Source organism: Vipera ursinii (assembly GCF_947247035.1).
Source record: "Vipera ursinii genome assembly, chromosome: 12".
Lineage (NCBI taxonomy): Eukaryota > Metazoa > Chordata > Lepidosauria > Squamata > Viperidae > Vipera > Vipera ursinii.
Window position 1 is genome coordinate 15,897,007 of NC_139525.1, and position 17,817 is coordinate 15,914,823.

General features: G+C 44.5%; 1 protein-coding gene across 1 annotated transcript in view; it reads left to right on the plus strand.

Annotated features, from left to right (window-relative positions):
- LOC310646116 (vascular endothelial growth factor receptor kdr-like) overlaps positions 1-17,817 on the plus strand; it is a 201,589-nt gene that overhangs the window by 142,605 nt on the left and 41,167 nt on the right. The window contains exons 12-18 of the mRNA XM_083372361.1: positions 908-1,016; positions 3,088-3,381; positions 5,583-5,729; positions 8,524-8,649; positions 8,814-8,920; positions 10,684-10,819; positions 14,450-14,554. Of these exons, the coding sequence (XP_083228487.1) occupies positions 908-1,016; positions 3,088-3,381; positions 5,583-5,729; positions 8,524-8,649; positions 8,814-8,920; positions 10,684-10,819; positions 14,450-14,554 (1,024 nt within the window). The remainder of the gene's footprint in view (positions 1-907; positions 1,017-3,087; positions 3,382-5,582; positions 5,730-8,523; positions 8,650-8,813; positions 8,921-10,683; positions 10,820-14,449; positions 14,555-17,817) is intronic.

Consider the following 17,817-nt stretch of genomic DNA (forward strand, 5'->3'; position numbering starts at 1 on the left):
TAAATATGAATCAGCTGCCAAGCATCTGAATTTTGATCACCTGATCACGGGGATGCTGCAACGGTCGTAAGGGTGAAAAACAGTCATAAGTCACTGTTTTCAATGCTGTTTTAACTTTGAATGGTCACTAAATGAACCGTTGTAAGTCAAGGACTACTTGTATTGCCAGGACTTTTATGCTCACTGCTCTCCTGTGAGACCCATTTCCGGACACCTCCAAGAAAGTTACAATTTCTTTTAATCAGTCTCTAAGGCTTATACAAAGGGACGTGGTGGCTCAGTGGGTTAGGACGCTGAGCTTGTCAATCAGAAGGTTGGCAGTTTGGCGGGTCAAATCCCGAGTGCCGCGTAACAGAGTGAGTGCCTGTTACGTGTCCCAGCTGCTGCCAACCTAGCAGTTCGAAGGCACGTAAAAACGCAAGTAGAAAAATAGGGACCACTCCGGTGGGAAGGTAACAGCGTTCCATGCGCCTTTGGCGTCTAGTCATGCCGGCCACATGACCACGGAGACGTCCTCGGACAAGCGCTGGCTCTTCAGCTTTGAAACGGAGATGAGCACCGGCCCCTAGAGTCGGAAACGGCTAGCACGCATGTGTGGGGGAACCTTACCTTTACCTTAAGGTTTATACAAGCTGTTGGATGCCCTCTTTATACCATTAACTCTTTCAAATCCATAGTGTACTTTTCATTCATGAATGATCTGTAGCGCTTGAAATATTTTTTGTAATCGCTCTTGACTGCAAGGCAACGGAAGTGCCAGCTCTGTTCTGTTCTACGTCACCAAGCAATTTCCTTGCAGCTTTTTGTGGCTAAAGAAGCTAACCTCTTTCTTTCTCTCTTTCTTTCTTTATTTATTTATTTATTTATTTATTTATTTATTTATTTATTTCTCTTTTTCTTTTGGAAGGTCTTGAGCACTTTGACCATGACAGCGAGCAACGTCTCGGGAATCTATTACTGTGTGGCTTCCAACAAGTTGGGCACTGAAGAGAGGAACATCAGGTTTTTCATCACAGGTAAAGAATCTGCATCACTCCCCCCCCCTGAGGCCCAGAAACACCTGGTGGAAGATGCAACCTGCAATGATTCTTATAGGGAGGAGGTCGAAAAAGGCAAGATGGTGGCTCTAGTCATGCAATCAAAGCCCCTTTTACACATAGGCAAACGACCCTGTAATCCCTTGCGTTGGGGTGGAGACTGAATGGAGCTCAACTGTTTACTGGCCAGATGCCCTTCCTGATGCCTATTCGGAGTTCACAGCAGACAATTATCCACTGAGTCCAGAGACAGAAATACCTGCTGCTACCTAGGATTGAACTCACAGCTCCCTGACTAAGAGGCAAGAGCTCCACCTCTAGGCTACTGTGCACTCAAGACAGATAGATATATGATAGGCTGACAGACAAACAGACAGATAGATAGAAAGATAGCTAGATAATAAAAATAAAAAGGGAGCGTCTCCTCTCCTCTTCTCCATTTCCTCCTCCTCCTCCTCTTCCTCTCCCCTCCTCTCCTTCTCCTTCTCCTTATTCTCCTCTCCTTTCCTCCTCCTCCTCCTCCTCCTCTTCCTCTCCCCTCCTCTCCTTCTCCTTCTCCTTATTCTCCTCTCCTTTCCTCCTCCTCTCCTCCCCTCCTCCTCCCTTCCACTCCACATCCCAATTCACGCTCCATATTTTACAACTGCTTATGCATTTCTGAGGCATAAGGGCCGAGGCGAGTTAACTCTGTCTTTCCAATTGCCCTTGACGCCCCACTGGAGGTCACACAATGGACTAAGTGCTTGGTTCAACGCTTAGCTTGGAAGTTGTATCTAACATGTAGAAGAGCCTTCGGCTAAGTCACTTCCTTAGTTGTCGCCATTTTGTGGAAGTGTCCATGACATATTCTCCAACCTTGCATTGTACAGGTAGTCCTTGACTTACAACAGTTCATTTAGTGACTGTTCAAAGTTACAACAGCACTGAAAAAAATGTGACTTACAACCATTTTCCACAGTTATAGCCTTTGCTGCATCTCCATGATAATGTGATCAAAATTCAGACACTTGGCAACTGGTTCATGTTTACAACCATTGCATCCTGGGATCATGTCATTTTGTGACCTTCTAACAAGCAAAGTCCATGGGGAAGCCAGATTCCCTTAACAACCGAGTTACTAACTTATCAACTGCAGTGATTCACTTAACAACTGTGGCAAGAAAGGTCGTAAAATGGGGCAAAACTCATTGAACAAATGTTTCACTTAATAATTTCACTTGGGCTCAGTTGTGGTTGTAAGTCAAGGACTACCTGTATTATGAAGCCTTCTTCTCAGGGATGGAAATAAGGAAGTCCTCCATATACTCAGCTACATCTGGATCCAAATGATGAATAGAATAGAATAGAATAGAATAGAATAGAATAGAATAGAATAGAATAGAATAGAATAGAATAGAATAGAATAGAGCAGAGCAGAGCAGAGCAGAGCAGAGTAGAGTAGAGTAGAATAAACAATATGGAATAGAATAGAATAGAATAGAATAGAATAGAATAGAATAGAATAGAATAGAATAGAATAGAATAGAATAGAATAGAATAGAGTAGAGTAGAGTAGAGTAGAGTAGAGTAGAGTAGAGTAGAGTAGAGTAGAGTAGAATAAACAATATGGAATAGAATAGAATAGAATAGAATAGAATAGAATAGAATAGAATAGAATAGAATAGAATAGAATAGAATAGAATAGAATAGAATAGAGTAGAGTAGAGTAGAGTAGAGTAGAGTAGAGTAGAGTAGAGTAGAGTAGAATAAACAATATGGAATAGAATAGAATAGAATAGAATAGAATAGAATAGAATAGAATAGAATAGAATAGAATAGAATAGAATAGAATAGAATAGAATAGAATAGAATAGTTGGAAGGGACCTTGGAGGTCTTCTAGTCCAACCCCCTGCTTAGGCAGGAAACCCTATACCATTTCAGACAAATGGCTGTCCAGTCTCTTCTTAAAAACTTCTAGTGTTGCAGCATTCACAGCTTCTGGAGGCAAGTCGTTCCATTGATTAATTGTTCTGACTGTCTTTGCCTGCTTCTCCCCGGTGTTTCTTGCAGACATGCAATCCAGCCTAGAGGCAGACTCCCAAATGACAGCTATTGTGACCAGCCACATCCAGATGACCTGCAAGTGCTCCAAGTACCTTTACGATCACCTCACCTGGTACGACCCCACCTTGCAGGAAGTCCCCACAGCTCTCACCCAGAAGAAGGTGGACAAATATTCCATCACCTTAGTGCTGGACATCCATAATGTTTCCCAGGCTCATGCAGGGCTTTACAAGTGCCGAGCATCAAGCTACCATAACCGCACCAAACAGCTGGAGAAAAGCACCATGCTCAGCATAAAATGTAAGAAGGCCGGCAATATCTGCCCCATCCTGCTCTTGGCCAGCATGTGGGCCTATATGTTTCTGTAATACTGTGTTACTCAACCTTGGCAACTTTAAGATGTATGGACTTCAACTCCCAGAATTCTGGCTGGGGAATTCTGGAAGTTGAAGTCCACACGTCTTAAAGTTGCAGAGGTTGAGAAGTTCTGCTTTAACACATGGGCCCCAAACAAGACAACTTTTAAGACTCGTGAACCTCCATTCCCAGAATTCCTTAGCCACAGTCATAAAGTCGCCAAGTTTGGAGACCTCTGCTTTAAGAGGATGCTATTTTTGTTTTCTTACATTTCTCTAATACGGACTTATTTATGTGCTGTTTTGGCGTTACAGCATTGCAGAATTACAAACAAGGCAATTCCAGCAATATTCCAACTTATACGAGGGTAGAATTTTGGCAATATTCCCATTTACACCCAGGGACAGCCTTTGTAAAACTGACCCTAAAATGCAATCTGTCTCCAACCTCTGTTTGGACAATTAGACAGAAACATAGGAAGGCAATTCGGGACTGAAACCTAGGGCTCTCTTTAAACTGCATTTGGAGGGTTTCAATTGAATGAATGAAGCTTTTTTGGCAAAGCACAACCATGTATACATTGAGATTGGCTGAGCTTCCCTATGTACCCCTACCCCCCAACTCACAGTGACAACAAACCCTCCATCTTATTACACCATGTGAGCTAATTGCACAACACACCGGCCTCGCAAGTCAATCATGCATAAAGTTTATAAAATTATTTCCCATTCAAGAGCCTAACAGCCCATGGATAAAAGCTGTTCTTCAGCCTGTTGGTACGGCTGGCTATACAAGGCTTGGGTGCCATCTTGACTTTTTTAACACCTCAGGCAAATGCCCCTGGTTCTACTCACACAGACGCTGGTAGGAAGCTGAAACAGAAGTGGGAGGATTCACCATCTCTTCCCTAACGACCTAAACACGAGGGCAATTCGGAAATAAACCTCTGTTTGAGCATGGGCGAGAAATAGGCCAGGATAGCGAGGCCTGTCCTATGGTGCCGTGTGCAGCAGTTCAGTAGACAGTGAAGAGTGGAAGGAGAAAGTTGGGTTGCAGTTGACTCACCCGCTAGATCAGTTGAAAACGAAGGAAGTTTTTTAAACAAAACAGCGGCTCGCGTTGCACCGCTTCGACGATGACCATGCGTTTCGCGATGCTGTTACACGGGTGGGCTCCATTCCCAGGTGGGAGGGTGTTTTTTTGCAGAAGGAATTTCAAACCTTGCAAGACGTTACGACAAGTGCCTCAATTTGAATGGCGACTATGTAAAAAAGTCATGTCATGCTGTAGTTTCCCAATGTGTGTAATAAAAGTTCTCTGTCTGTGGGTGTCTTTCATGGATAACCAAACGGAAGTTTCTTTCCAAATTGCCCTTGTACTAATCAGCCAGCGTTTTCAAATTCAGCTATCATTAATTTCTGGGAGGAAGTCAGATGCAATTAGTCCTAGAGATGGAATCAAATCAGTAGAAATGACAGAATTTTTTCAACCTGGGAAGAACAAAGGAACAGAAGACACAACGATGAAAGTTAGTTAAGTTAGTTTTTAAAGAATTAGATAAACCAGGACTAATTTGGGGAACAAAACAGCACATCAGAAACCCCAGGGGACAATGGATAATGGAGAAGAGAATCAAATACGATGGGGAGAGGCAAAACATGCCTTGTAAACTTACTTTCATTCTGAATGTGTCATAAATAAATTGAGATGAGTCATTGTATGAAAAAACACCATTTTTACTTACCACACTTTCCTTGTCCTCTGAAAGATTATAGGGGAATGAAGTCCCAGGTTTCATTCCTTGATGGGAAGAAAAGGAAAAAGCGTAACTGTAGAATGGATATTACTAATTTGAATTGGTACTTAGCTTTGGAATCATGAGGACTAGTAACCTACAGAACATTTTATGGTAGAAGAGGAGGAGGAGGAAGAGGAAGAGGAGGAACTTGTTTATCTTCATAGTAACAGTTAAAATCTTTCTTTCTACCCAACATTTACTTTTAAATCTCCACGGGGTCCAAGCTGTGTTGATTCGATCTTTATAATTTTCTCATTTTCTTTCGTTCGGGATGAAGGTTGCCCCTGTGACCACAGAAGCGCAAAGCTTTTGGTGTTCAAATATGTCATTTTCTCTTTGTTTGCAGTTAAGACGGTGCCTTACATTACGGAGAACTTTACCGACTTGGAGGTTAACGTGAGCGGGACCATCGTTCTGGAGTGCAAAGTCAACGGGATCCCCCATCCTACTATTGCTTGGCTGAAAAATGGCCAGCGCATTGCCCCTGCTTCAGGTGAGCTTCCTAAGATGGGTGGTGCTCTTGTGTCTTTCTTTCTTTTAAGAGCGAAGAAAGTGGCCCGTTGGAATATGGGGAATCCGCAGGAAAATTTCTCATCGTCAAGGTCCCAAGTTCAGTTCCTAACCTAACAGGTCCAGAACAAGGTATAGTGTCAGGGCCCACCAAGAGCCAAGACAGATGAAGAATAGAAGAAGAATAGACTAGAGCTGGGAGGGACCTTGGAGGTCTTCTAGTACAGCCCCCTGCTCAAGCAGGACAACCTATACCAGTCTCTTTGTTACTTCCGAGCAGTTTTCCTTTTTTGTTCCTCAGCTACAGACAGAATCTTGCCAAGATGAAGCAAATTACTTGCATCATTAAAGCAAGTAAACTTACTGAAAACGTCTAGGGAGGAGCCATGTTGGCTCTCTTTGTCTCAATCAACTATCTAAACCAGGGCTTTTCAACCTTTTCACCCATTGTACCACTTTTAGGATATGGCAACATCCGAGTACCACCAGTCGCCTACCAAGGTGTCAAAAACTTGATGACCCCTCCCAAAAAATGGAAAAAAGTGATGAAGTACAGGTAGTCCTCGACTTACAACAGTTCACTTAGTGACTGTTCGAAGTTACAATGGCACTGAAAAAAGTGCCCCCCCCCCAGACACAGCCGAGCAAGACACCCGGCGGTGCTCTTCCTCCTGTCTGAGGTTTTCATTGTTGTGAGCATTTCTGTTGAGGATTGGCAACAAGGGTGGAGTGGGGGGGTGTTTGGTTCTTATTCCCCCCCCCCCCCCGCATCTGCTGGGTGGTTGCAGCAGATTTTGGTCACTTGACATGACCCTGGGACACTGTGACCGTCATAAATATGAATCAGTTGCCAAGCATCTGAATGTAAATCACAAGACCCTGGAGATGCTGCAACATTCCAGCTGATCGGCGCTTCTTCTGAGCTCAGCAGAAGCGCCAGGATCAGCGCTGAGCTCCAGCTGGAGCCTAGCGCTGATCCTGGCGCTTCCACTGAGCCCTGACAGCCCTGCAGTTCCAGCCGACTCTCGCTCAGACTTCTGCGGTGCTGCCACCGGTTCAGCTCATTCCCCTCCCCCGCTACCACTTTTCTAGGATGGTTGCGTACCACCTGCTAGGTACCAATGTACCACAGGTGGTGCCCGTACCACTGGTTGAAAAGCCCTGATCTAAACGTTGCTATCTCTTGATCCTCTGGAATGCAGCCCCTCCCACCTGGAAATCTCCAGGCTACATTTCCCACATACGTGTAGTCGTCAAATTCCGACCTTTCGTTCAGCAATTGATCAAAGGTACGGTGGTGCTGAACAAATACCGATCACAACTGGGCAGTGAAGTTCAGGCCATCCCAGCCACCCCCACAGTCACAAAATTGCACTCTGGGCACTTGACAACTGAAGCAAATCCCACCCTCACTCACACTGATGATGTTACCTAGTTGGGCAATGAAACATCTGCCAGCAAACAACCAAGCTCAGAGAGCACCAAGGACTGCACAGTTCTCCTCCTCCTCCTCCTCCTCCTCCTCCTCCTCCTCCTCCTCCTCCTCCTCCTCCTCCTCCTCTCCACAACCTCAATTCGCTTCGAGCACTGATGATGTTACCTAGTTTGGTAATGAAACGTCTGCAAGAAAACAGTCCAGCTTGGACTAAGGACCCTACAATAGTCCTCCTCTACCACCACCTCCTCCTCCTCCTCCTCTTCCTCCTCCTCCTCCTCCTTCTCCTCCTCCTCCTCCTCTTTCTCCTCCTCCTCTCCACAAAGCTCACTCCCTTTTAGCACTGATTATGTTACCTAGATGGGTAGTGAAACATCTGGAAGCAAACAACCAAGTTCAGAGAGCACAAAGGACCACACAGTCCTCCTCCTCCTCCTCCTCCTCCTCCTCCTCCTCCTCCTCCTCCTCCTCCTCCTCCTCCTCCTCCTCCTCCTCTCTACAAAGCTCACTCCCTTCTTATGTTACCTAGTTGGGTAATGAAAGCCATGCTAGCTTTCAGTTCCTTGAAAATCCACTTTCAGAAATATCAAGATACAAAAGAGGGTCTGTGCCTGAAACCTTGGAGGAAGGCAGCTTTCAGCACAAATAAAATTGGACCAGAGGGGCTATTGGTTAGCTTCAAATGAAGGGACCGTCACCTGTCCTTAGATCTCTTTCTATCAGTGGCATCCACAAGGGGATTTAAAAAGCCCTCAAGGTCATGTCACCACAAAGGCAGTGGTTGTGGCCACCATCTTGACTTTTTACACACACACACACACACACACGAACACTTCTTTTTTCTAATGCTACATAATCGGGCCATGCGATTCCACCACCAATTTCTCTGGAGGAAAAAGACTCTAGAATATGATACAGGGATGCAGTGGCTCAGTGGGTTAGGACGCTGAGCTTGTCGATCAGAAGGTCGGCAGTTTGGCGGGTCGAATCCCGAGTGCCGCATAACAGAGTTGAGCGCCTGTTACTCATCCCAGCTTCTGCCAACCTAGCAGTTCAAAAGCACGTAAAAAAATGCAAGTAGAAAAATAGGGATCACTACGGTGGGAAGGTAACAGCGTTCCATGCGCCTCTGGCGTCTAATCATGCCGGCCACATGACCACGGAGACGTCCTCGGACAAGCGCTGGCTCTTCGGCTTTGAAACGGAGATGAGCACCGGGCCCCTAGAGTCGGAAACGACTAGCACGCATGTGCGGGGGAACCTTTACCTTTACCTTTTTAGAATATGATGGAAAATAATATTCCTTTTTTCCTCTCTGTCTTCCTCCCCTTCCCTCTTCCAGGAATTTCCATGGAAAACAATACTTTGGTGATTGAACGAGTGAAAAAGGATGACGAGGGTCATTATGAATGCCAAGCGATCAACGAGATGGGTCAAGACAGCACCCGGGCATTTATTAAAATAGAAGGTGAGAACAGCATTTATACTCCGACTACAAACCCCATCATTTTTAACTGTTGTTAAGCAACCGAAAGCTCTCCAACACACGCATGGTTTATTGCAAGTGAAGCTTGATGGCGTGGCGGGTCAATGGATCTTGAGCTGAAACCTTCTCATGCGTGTCTTTTTCAGGCTCTGAAGAAAAGTCCAACATAGAAGTGATCATCCTGGTTTGCACTGGCCTGGCAGCCACTCTCTTTTGGCTCCTCCTGACTCTCTTCATACGGAAACTCAGAAAAGTAAGGGGATCCTCACGTCTAAGGCTTAGAAATGAACGAGCTTGGATGCTAAGAGAACTAAAGTGATTCAGTGGTCAACTTCTACAGTGCCACGAACGACAGGTTTAAAAATAGGTTAAAAATGGGTTAAAAGTAGGTTTTAAAATGGCAAGGTTGAAAAAGGGCCAGATGGTTAAAATAAAAATAAAATAAAGTTTTAAGAAAACTTTTTCTTTCGGAGGAGCTCTTTACAGCCTTTGCTGCCTATCCACCCTCTTGGCTCCTGGAACGACAGAGAAAAATCTTCATTCACCTACAGCTGCTTAGTCCTGCAGAGTCAGCTGGAAGCAGTTCCTAAGTCATGCAGTTCCAGAGGGGGGGAGAAAGACATGGCTACTTTGATGATTCAAACAGAGCTAGTTTGTCCATCTCTCACATTTTTGTAAGTCCAGGGAGTCCTGTAGACCAGTGTTTCCCAACCTTAGGAACTTGAAGATGCGTGGACTTCAACTCCCAGAATTCCCCAGCCAGCATAGGTTCCTAAGGTTGGGAAACGCTGCTGTAGACCATTCATTCAGTGACCATTTGAAGCCACAACTGCACTGAAAAAAAGTGACTTGTGATCCTTTTTCACGCTTACAACCATTGCAGCATCCCCACGATCACAACATCAACATTCGGACGCTTGGCAACTGACTCATGTTTACGACGGTCGCAGTGTTCCAGGATCATGTGATCCCCTTTGGCGACCTTCTGACAAGCCAAGTCAATAGGGAAGCCAGATTCACTCAGCCACAGGGTTACTAATGTAACAATTGCAGTGATTCACTTAATAGCCGTGGCAAGAAAGGTGGTAAAATGAGGCAAAATTCACTTAACAAATATCTCACTTAGCAACAGAAAGTTTGGACGTAGTTGTGGTCGTACGTCGAGGACAATCTGTACCACTTCTGAAAGTTCTGCCCAACCGTAAAAACCATGGGGGTACAAGAGAGTGGAAGAGGGCTGTCACCCAAGTGGGAATTCTACATCTCTGCTTGCTTAATAGGTTGCCAGGGACTCATTTCCCTAACACATCATTTTCCTAATCTTCGTTCAATGGTATCAATTCCTGGCTATGTCAGCAGCAGAGTGAAAGTGAAAGTGATGTCCAGTTGCCTGGAAATCCATTTAACTTGCTACAGATGACTAGGCAAGCCCATACAGTATCTATGTTGTTGTTGTTAGTTGCGAAGTCATCGCGAACCCCATGGACAACGTTCCTCCAGGCCTTCCTGTCCTCTACCATCTTCTGGAGTCCATTTAGGCTCACACCTACTTCTTCAGTGACTGCATCCAGCCACCTCATTCTCTGTCGTCCCCTTCTTCTATTGCCCTCAATCTTTCCCAGCATTAGGCTCTTCTCCAGTGAGTCCTTCCTTCTCATTAGGTGGCCAAAGTGTTTGAGTTTCAACTTCAGGATCTGGCCTTCTAAAGAGCAGTCAGGGTTGATCTCCTCTAGGACTGACCGGTTTGATCGCCTTGCAGTCCAAGGGACTCGCAGGAGTCTTCTCCAGCACCAGAGTTCTATACATCCAGGCAAGTGTGAAAAGAATACAGGCTGGTGAATGAAAAGGAGCAGAAAATGGTTTTCATGCTCCTTAGGAGGAAGAAGGGGCACCTTGGCTCAGACCTTTGTGGCGATGAAGCTTCTGTCTTCTCGCCTCGTTCCATGTTCGTTGGCTTCATCCATCTTTTTCTTCTTCCAATTCTGATCTTAGGGAGTTTCTTTTTTTTTCTTTCAGCCAGATGCCACCGATATTAAAACTGGATATCTGTCCATCATCATGGATCCAGAGGAGATGCCCCTGGATGAGCAGTGCGAACGTCTTCCTTATGACAGCAGCAAATGGGAGTTTCCGAGGGATCGGCTGCGGCTGGGTAGGTGGGACCTGGGCAAGCTTCTGTGTTGTTGGGTGACCTTGAATGGAATGGGACAACTTGGCATGGCCAACTCGCTGCAGCCAACTGGACAATTCACCGCAGGACAATTCAACAATTGAAGTAGTTAAAATAATTAAAACATTATTTTAGCTTTTGTCCTTCGCATTTCCATTTTGTCCCTCCGTTTCCATCCTTTCTTTAATGATTCTATTCCATTTCTTTGGCCTTAATATAACTCTTGTCCTGTGGCAAATTGTCCCACAGTGAGCTGGCCTCAGCGAGTTGGCTACAGTGAGTTGGCCGTGCCAAGTTGGCTGAGCCAAGTTGTCCTAGACCCGACCTTGAATAGTGCTGGATTACTGCCTAAGTCACCTTGCCAAGAATTCTTAATGACTCTGCTGGCTGGCAATTTGCAGTTGCACTGAACACATCTGGGATGGATTTGACAGCTAAAAGTCCATTTGTACGTCATCGGATTCGGCTTGATAAAGATTCGGATCCATTGTTTACGGGAGGGGTGATCATCTAGATGACTTCCAGATGTTTTGCATGAGTGATGATGGAAATTGTCATCCCAAAGCATCTGAAAGAGACGGCTTCATCTGTCTCTGTCTAATGAATGTCTTCGGCTTCGTGCAGAACATTCACCAGATTTGTTAGACCCCCCCCCATCACTGCCTGGAAGGAAATGGAAGGAAATTGCTTTCCATGCTCCCTGCTAGAGCTAATCATTGGCAGGGATAATGAAATAGAGATGACAAAGTGCAGGGAGTCCTTGACTTATGACCACAATTGAGCCCAAAATTTCTGTTGCTAAATGAGACATTTGTAAAGTAAATTTCGCCCCATTTTATGATTTCTCTTGCCACAGTTGTTAAGTGAATCACTGCAGCTGTTAAGTTAGTAACCAGGTTGTTAAGTGAATCTGGCTTCCCCATTGGCTTTGCTTGTCCAAAGGTTTCAAAAGGGGATCACGTGACCCAGGGGCACTGCGACCGTCATAAATATGAGCCAGTTGCCAAACATCTGGATTTTGATCATGTGACCCTGGGGATGCTGCAACTGTCGTGTGAAAAATGATCATAAGTCACTTTTTTTTCAGTACTGTTGTACTTTGAACTGTCACTAAATGAATGGTTGTAAGTCAAGGACTGCCTGTCTATTTCATATGGGTAGTCCTCACTTAACAACCATCTGCGTGGCAACCGTTCAAAGTTATGACAAATGTTCCCAGAACTACTTATAACCCAGTTTAAAAGTTCTGGCACCCTCCCCTACCCCCCACCCACACACCCACCCACACACTACAGTCACATGATTGCATTTTGGGTGCTTGGCAACCAACTCTCATTTATGGTGGTTTGCAGCATCCCATAGTCACATGACCACAATTTTCTTTCTTTTTTTTTGCCAGTTTCGAGCATTTACTTTCAGTTTCACGGGGGAAAAAAACATCCAATGAGGAAAACAATAATATCTGCTTAATAATATCTCTGGCATTTGCTTAATGGCTTCTGCAAAAATAGCCATATGGTAACCTGCTTAATGACCACCATGATTTAGGACCATAATCTTGGGCTCAACTATAGTGATAAGTCAAGGACTACTTGCATCACCTGGCTTCATTGCCCACTTCTCTTTTTTTAATGAAATGTTTGTGGGTCCAATTGGTTTTTTGTTTCAAGCACAAATTCAGCCTGTTACCTTGGTGAACAATCCATGTATTCATAAATCAAACGTCACGCTTGCCGGCCTGAGTGAACCTTATATAGGCCGTGAAGTTTTGATGAAGTATCTCCAAATCCCATAATATTCTGCAGAGTGCAAAAGGCTGGAAATCACTTCACAGTCATTTGTAGTTCACTAACTGAGACACACAAACATTAATCCCGGGATTTTATCCAACTCAACAGTCTCTGTTGTTAGAAGATCCACTACTTCTCAATGAAATGTCCACTTGCTATAATACTTTCCCATCATTAAGCTTCCTTAATATTTTTAGATTTGACCCACAAATTTACCTCTTCCCAGTCTATGTGAAAACAATCTGGATCTGCCTAATGACCAATCTTTGGTAGGAGGAAGAAAAAGAGGAGGATTAAAAACAAAATCATTTAACTGAATAGTAAAGGTTGAGGGATGCAAGCTTTCCAGCAAGGCGCAATATTGCAACCTCTTCTGAATTCTGGAAATGATTCTGTTTTATATGTTCCCTGCAATGTATGAACCTTTTTGATTTTGTGTATTTTTCCGCTCTGTGTTTTAATCTTGTATTATTTCATATGTTTATAAACTCGGTTCAGTTTATACATATGTTCTAGCACGTGATGCAGAGGTTTCTGCTGCATGTTATTGGAATGCTGACATTCTGCAAAAAAAAAAGAAAAGAAATGGATGATTCTCTTGCATAGACTTTTAATGTCAATATGGCAATTCTTTGCAAATTCAAGGAAGGTACATGCTGGACTCTTGGGAGCAGAATCCATCTTTCTGAGCATCCTTCCTCCCTTCCTTTTCTGGGAAAAAAAATCAGTTTGGTTACAAAATTATACTGATGAACCTTCCAAAAGAAATATTGAAAGCATTTTTTGACTAAGAAATTTGGGGAAAAGCATCCTGCCGTGTCATTGGCTTCCATAATCTAATAATCATCTCCATTTATTTTTTTAAAAAAAATACATTTTATTATGCAATCTATTAAAAATGCATAAAACAGCAGGGAACGATCAACCCAATCTCAAAATTAAAATATAGAGTAATGAAAAATAAGGCTGGGGAAAGGAACAAAAGGCAAGAACGCCTGGATGTTGTGATGTTTACATCCTAATGATGTTTATATCACAATCTTTCCTTCCTTCCGTCTTTGGATAAACAAGGATGATTTCCTTTTCCCCAGCATGATTAGAGATTTATATTTGAAAGTGAGACGTCCTCAGGAAAAAAAATATGTCAGGGGTTATTTCTGCAAAAGCGAGAATCAATGCTGCAAAACAGAGAGAGGGTGGGGAGGGGGAATAAACAATAAATTGTGCAAAACAAGTGGAATTAGAGAAAACTCTTTCATTCTGCAAAGTCCGTCTTGGCAGAACAAGCTTCTCTTATGCTAAGAACTGGGGTGTTGCAAAGCAGGTCTCTCTACGCCGAACGTTGCTTCAGAACAGGACAACGCACCGTGGCAAACTCCCTCTGGGATAACTTGCCCAGGACAATTCAATAATCCAATTTAAGGATTGAAAGTAACTTTGAAAAGTAGTTTAATTTTTGTCATTCACATTTCATTTCGTCCCTCCTTGGGCAGCTTTTCTCTAATGAGCCTATTTCACCATTTCTCCAATTTTAGTGTAACTCCTGTCCCATGGTGAGTTGGCCACGGTGAGCTGTCTCGTGGCGGGTTTGGCCGTGGCGAGTTGTCCTAGACCAGGGGTAGGCAACCTCGGTTCTTTTATGACTCATGGACTTCAACTCCCAGAATTCCTGAGTGCTGACTCAGGAATTCTGGGAGTTGAAGTCCATGAGTCATAAAAGAGCCGAGGTTGCCTAACCCTATCCTAGACCCTTTTGCTTCTCTTCAGTGCTTGGTGTTTTGTGGGTGCTGGCCTGGCTCACTCTTTCCTCTTGCTTCTCTAGGTAAAACTCTGGGTCATGGTGCTTTTGGCAAAGTGGTGGAAGCGTCTGCTTTTGGCATAGATAAATCTTCAACCTGCAAAACAGTGGCTGTTAAAATGCTTAAAGGTACACTTCTCTCAAACTCCTCAACGGTTCCTTCTAAAAACCAAAGCTGGTTGTGTTGCTAGGGAAGGTTTCAGAAACATCACAGTTGAAAACGGAACAAGGAAGGATGGTGTTTCGTTTATTCCTCTTCCCTCTCTCCTCCCTACGGTGATTCTGGAGTGGGGTGGCCCACCTGGCCTACGACACTTTGGTCCCTATAGTTGCAGCCTTGAGCATCCTGCCTGATTTGGCTGCGTTGTTTTTCAGTCGCTCTCAGTTTTTAATAATAACTTTTATTGCATTCTGAAGGGACGCGGTGGCTCAGTGGGTTAGGACGCTGAGCTTGTCAGTCAGAAGGTCGGCAGTTTGGCGGGTCGAATCCCGAGTGCCGCGTAGCAGAGTGAGCGCCTGTTACTCGTCCCAGCTTCTGCCAACCTAGCACTTCGAAAGCACGTAAAAATGCAAGTAGAAAAATAGGGACCACTTCGGTGGGAAGGTAACAGCGTTCCGTGCGTCTTTGGCGTCTAGTCATGCCGGCCACATGACCACGGAGACGTCCTCGGACAAGCGCTGGCTCTTCGGCTTTGAAACGGAGATGAGCACCGGCCCCTAGAGTTGGAAACGACTAGCACGCATGTGCAGGGGAACCTTTTCCTTTACCTACCTTATTGCATTCTGAGCTTTGTTGTTTTCTTGCAGATGTTTCATTATCCAAACTAGTTGACATCGTCAGTGCTAGTCAACTAGTCAACCCTAGAACTGATGATCTTAGCTAGTTGGGTCATGAAACGTCTGCAAGAAAACAACCAAGCTCAGAGACCAGCAAGGATCCCTCATTTCAACCCTGAGCTACAAATATTCTCCCTTACTGGAGTTTTTGTTGCGGTATACAAATACAAAGATAAAAACCTAACCCAAACTAAGAATAAAAAAAATAAAAAGTGTACAGAGAAAAAAGGGGGAAAGGAAAAGACATAAAGAAGAAAAGATATATGAAGAAATGGCTTCACCCTTCATCGAGACAAATACAAAGCAGTTTCTTCTTCTCTCATATTTCAGCCAAAAATCTTTTCATCCCAGGTTTTCAGTTTCTTTCAATGGGGGAGCTAACATCAGCATTGCCACATTTTAAAAAGAATATACAGCTGTGGTTTTTTGGGAACCTATGCAAGAGTTTTTCATAATTAAAAATATTGGGGGAGGGCTGAAGTCTGAAGGGATGACATGATAGCAGTGTTCCAATATTTAAGGGGCTGCCACAAAGATGAGGGGGTCAGCCTATTCTCCAAAGCCCCTGAAGGCAGACAAGAAACAGTGGATGGAAAGAAGAGAAGCAACCTAGAACTAAGGAGATGTTTCCTAACAGTGAAAACAATTAACTAGCGGAACGACTGTCCTTCAGAAGCTGTGGGTGTTCCATTTTAAGAAGAGACTGGACAGCCATTTGTCTGGAATGGTGTAGTGTCTCCTGCTTGAGTTGGACTAGAAGACCTCCAAGGTCCCTTTCCAACTCTGTTGTTCTGTTAAGTTCAATGCTTCAACTGAAGCCATGCACGCAGAAAGGAGGTACGTCAGGAAGACATCGTCCCAGGGAGACAGAACAGGTAGTTTGCGCTCAGGTGACGTATTTTGAGACTGGACACATCCACCCTCTAACTTCCTAGGGTCCTCATCATGGTAACCAGGCCAGGAAGGCATCCTAAACAGGATCTCCATTTAAGAGCACCCACTGATACAGTTTTCCCCTTCTATTGCCCCGACTCGCTGCTTTTTGCCTCTTCCCAAACCAACATGTAAATAAGATGGAATGGCAGGTGACATGCGGCCAGGTACCATAATGGCATTCAGGCAGACTTTGGTTTAGGATTGGTTTTAGTGTTCTCAGGCAGGTGCTGGAACCTCCAAACCATCTGTATTGAAATTGATCCCAAGTCCAGTTATAACTCTCAAATCTCTAGCTTTGAACTTCTGACATGATGAAACGACATTGCCTGGGCCCTTGTCAGAGATGGATTGTACAGGTCAATGTCCAGAAGGCCAACATGGAGGATCTTGTTGAGTTAGCCACCAAGGATGCCTATGTGTAAAGCTTCTCCAGGAGGCACACAAGTGTGGGCCTGACTCAGTGGAAATGAACAGGATCTGCACACACAAGGTCCAGGTTTAATTTCGGCATGTCAGAGATTAGATCTATTTCTCAACCTTGGCAACTTGAAGATAGGTGGACTTCAACTCCCAGAATTCCCCAGCCAGCAACACTAAGTTAGATGTTATCAATACATTCACCCAACCAGAGTTATGTTCTCATTTGCAACATGCTCCATCAACACAAAGAGAGATTGGGCAAAGCGAGTGCAACTGGAATATGTATCCTTTTGTTTATTAATCACAGAGCGGGAAGGGACCTTTGAGATCTTCTAGTCCAACCCCCTGCCCAAGGCAGGAGACCATGTTAAAAAAAATCTAGCTTAGCATGGAAGCTTAGCATACAGTGAGTGAGAGTTGATCAGCCCAAGGCAGACATGTCAAACACAAGGCCCGGGGGCCAGATCCGGCCCGTGAAGTGGTTTCATGCGGCCCGCAAAGCCATCCTGGAAACAGTGAGGGAACGGCCCCCACTGCCTTGGCCCTGGCCCAGAGATCCTCCTCCTGCCAGAGACCCTCAGATCTGTCCCACTCCTGCCCAGGCCCATGCGAAGGATGTAGAGCTGGCCACGCCCACCCAGTAGGCCATACGCACTCTAGCCACACCCACCCAGTAGGCCATGCCCACCCAGGCCACACCCACCCGGCCCCCTGAGGGCAACCGCAATGCTGATGCGGCCCTCAATGAAATTGAGTTTGACACCCCTGGCCCAAGGTGTATATCTTTTCTACTCATGTGGATGAATTTCTAGTTGTCAAAATGCCTTGATATTAAAGTATTTTTTAAAAAAAAAGTAGAAAGAAATTGTGCTAAGAAAGCAGATGAGGAATGCAAACCTTCCCAACACAAAAGAATTTATTTTCTTTCCAGTGAGAAGGTGTGAGCCACCTGGCATCAACTAATGACATTTGCACACCAGTTCTCTCTACAGATACTCGATGAATAAGTACGCCATTTAGCATAGCAATTGCTTGGAATAGTAGGTTTTAAAATATATTGTGGACTTTTGTCTAACTAGGTGAGGGATGGGCTGATGTCTTCCTTCACTGCCAAACCTTATGGTTGGTTATGTTTAGTGCCTCTTTTGCTTCACAACTCAATACCTCTAGATATTAGCACAAATGAAATGGCATAGGGC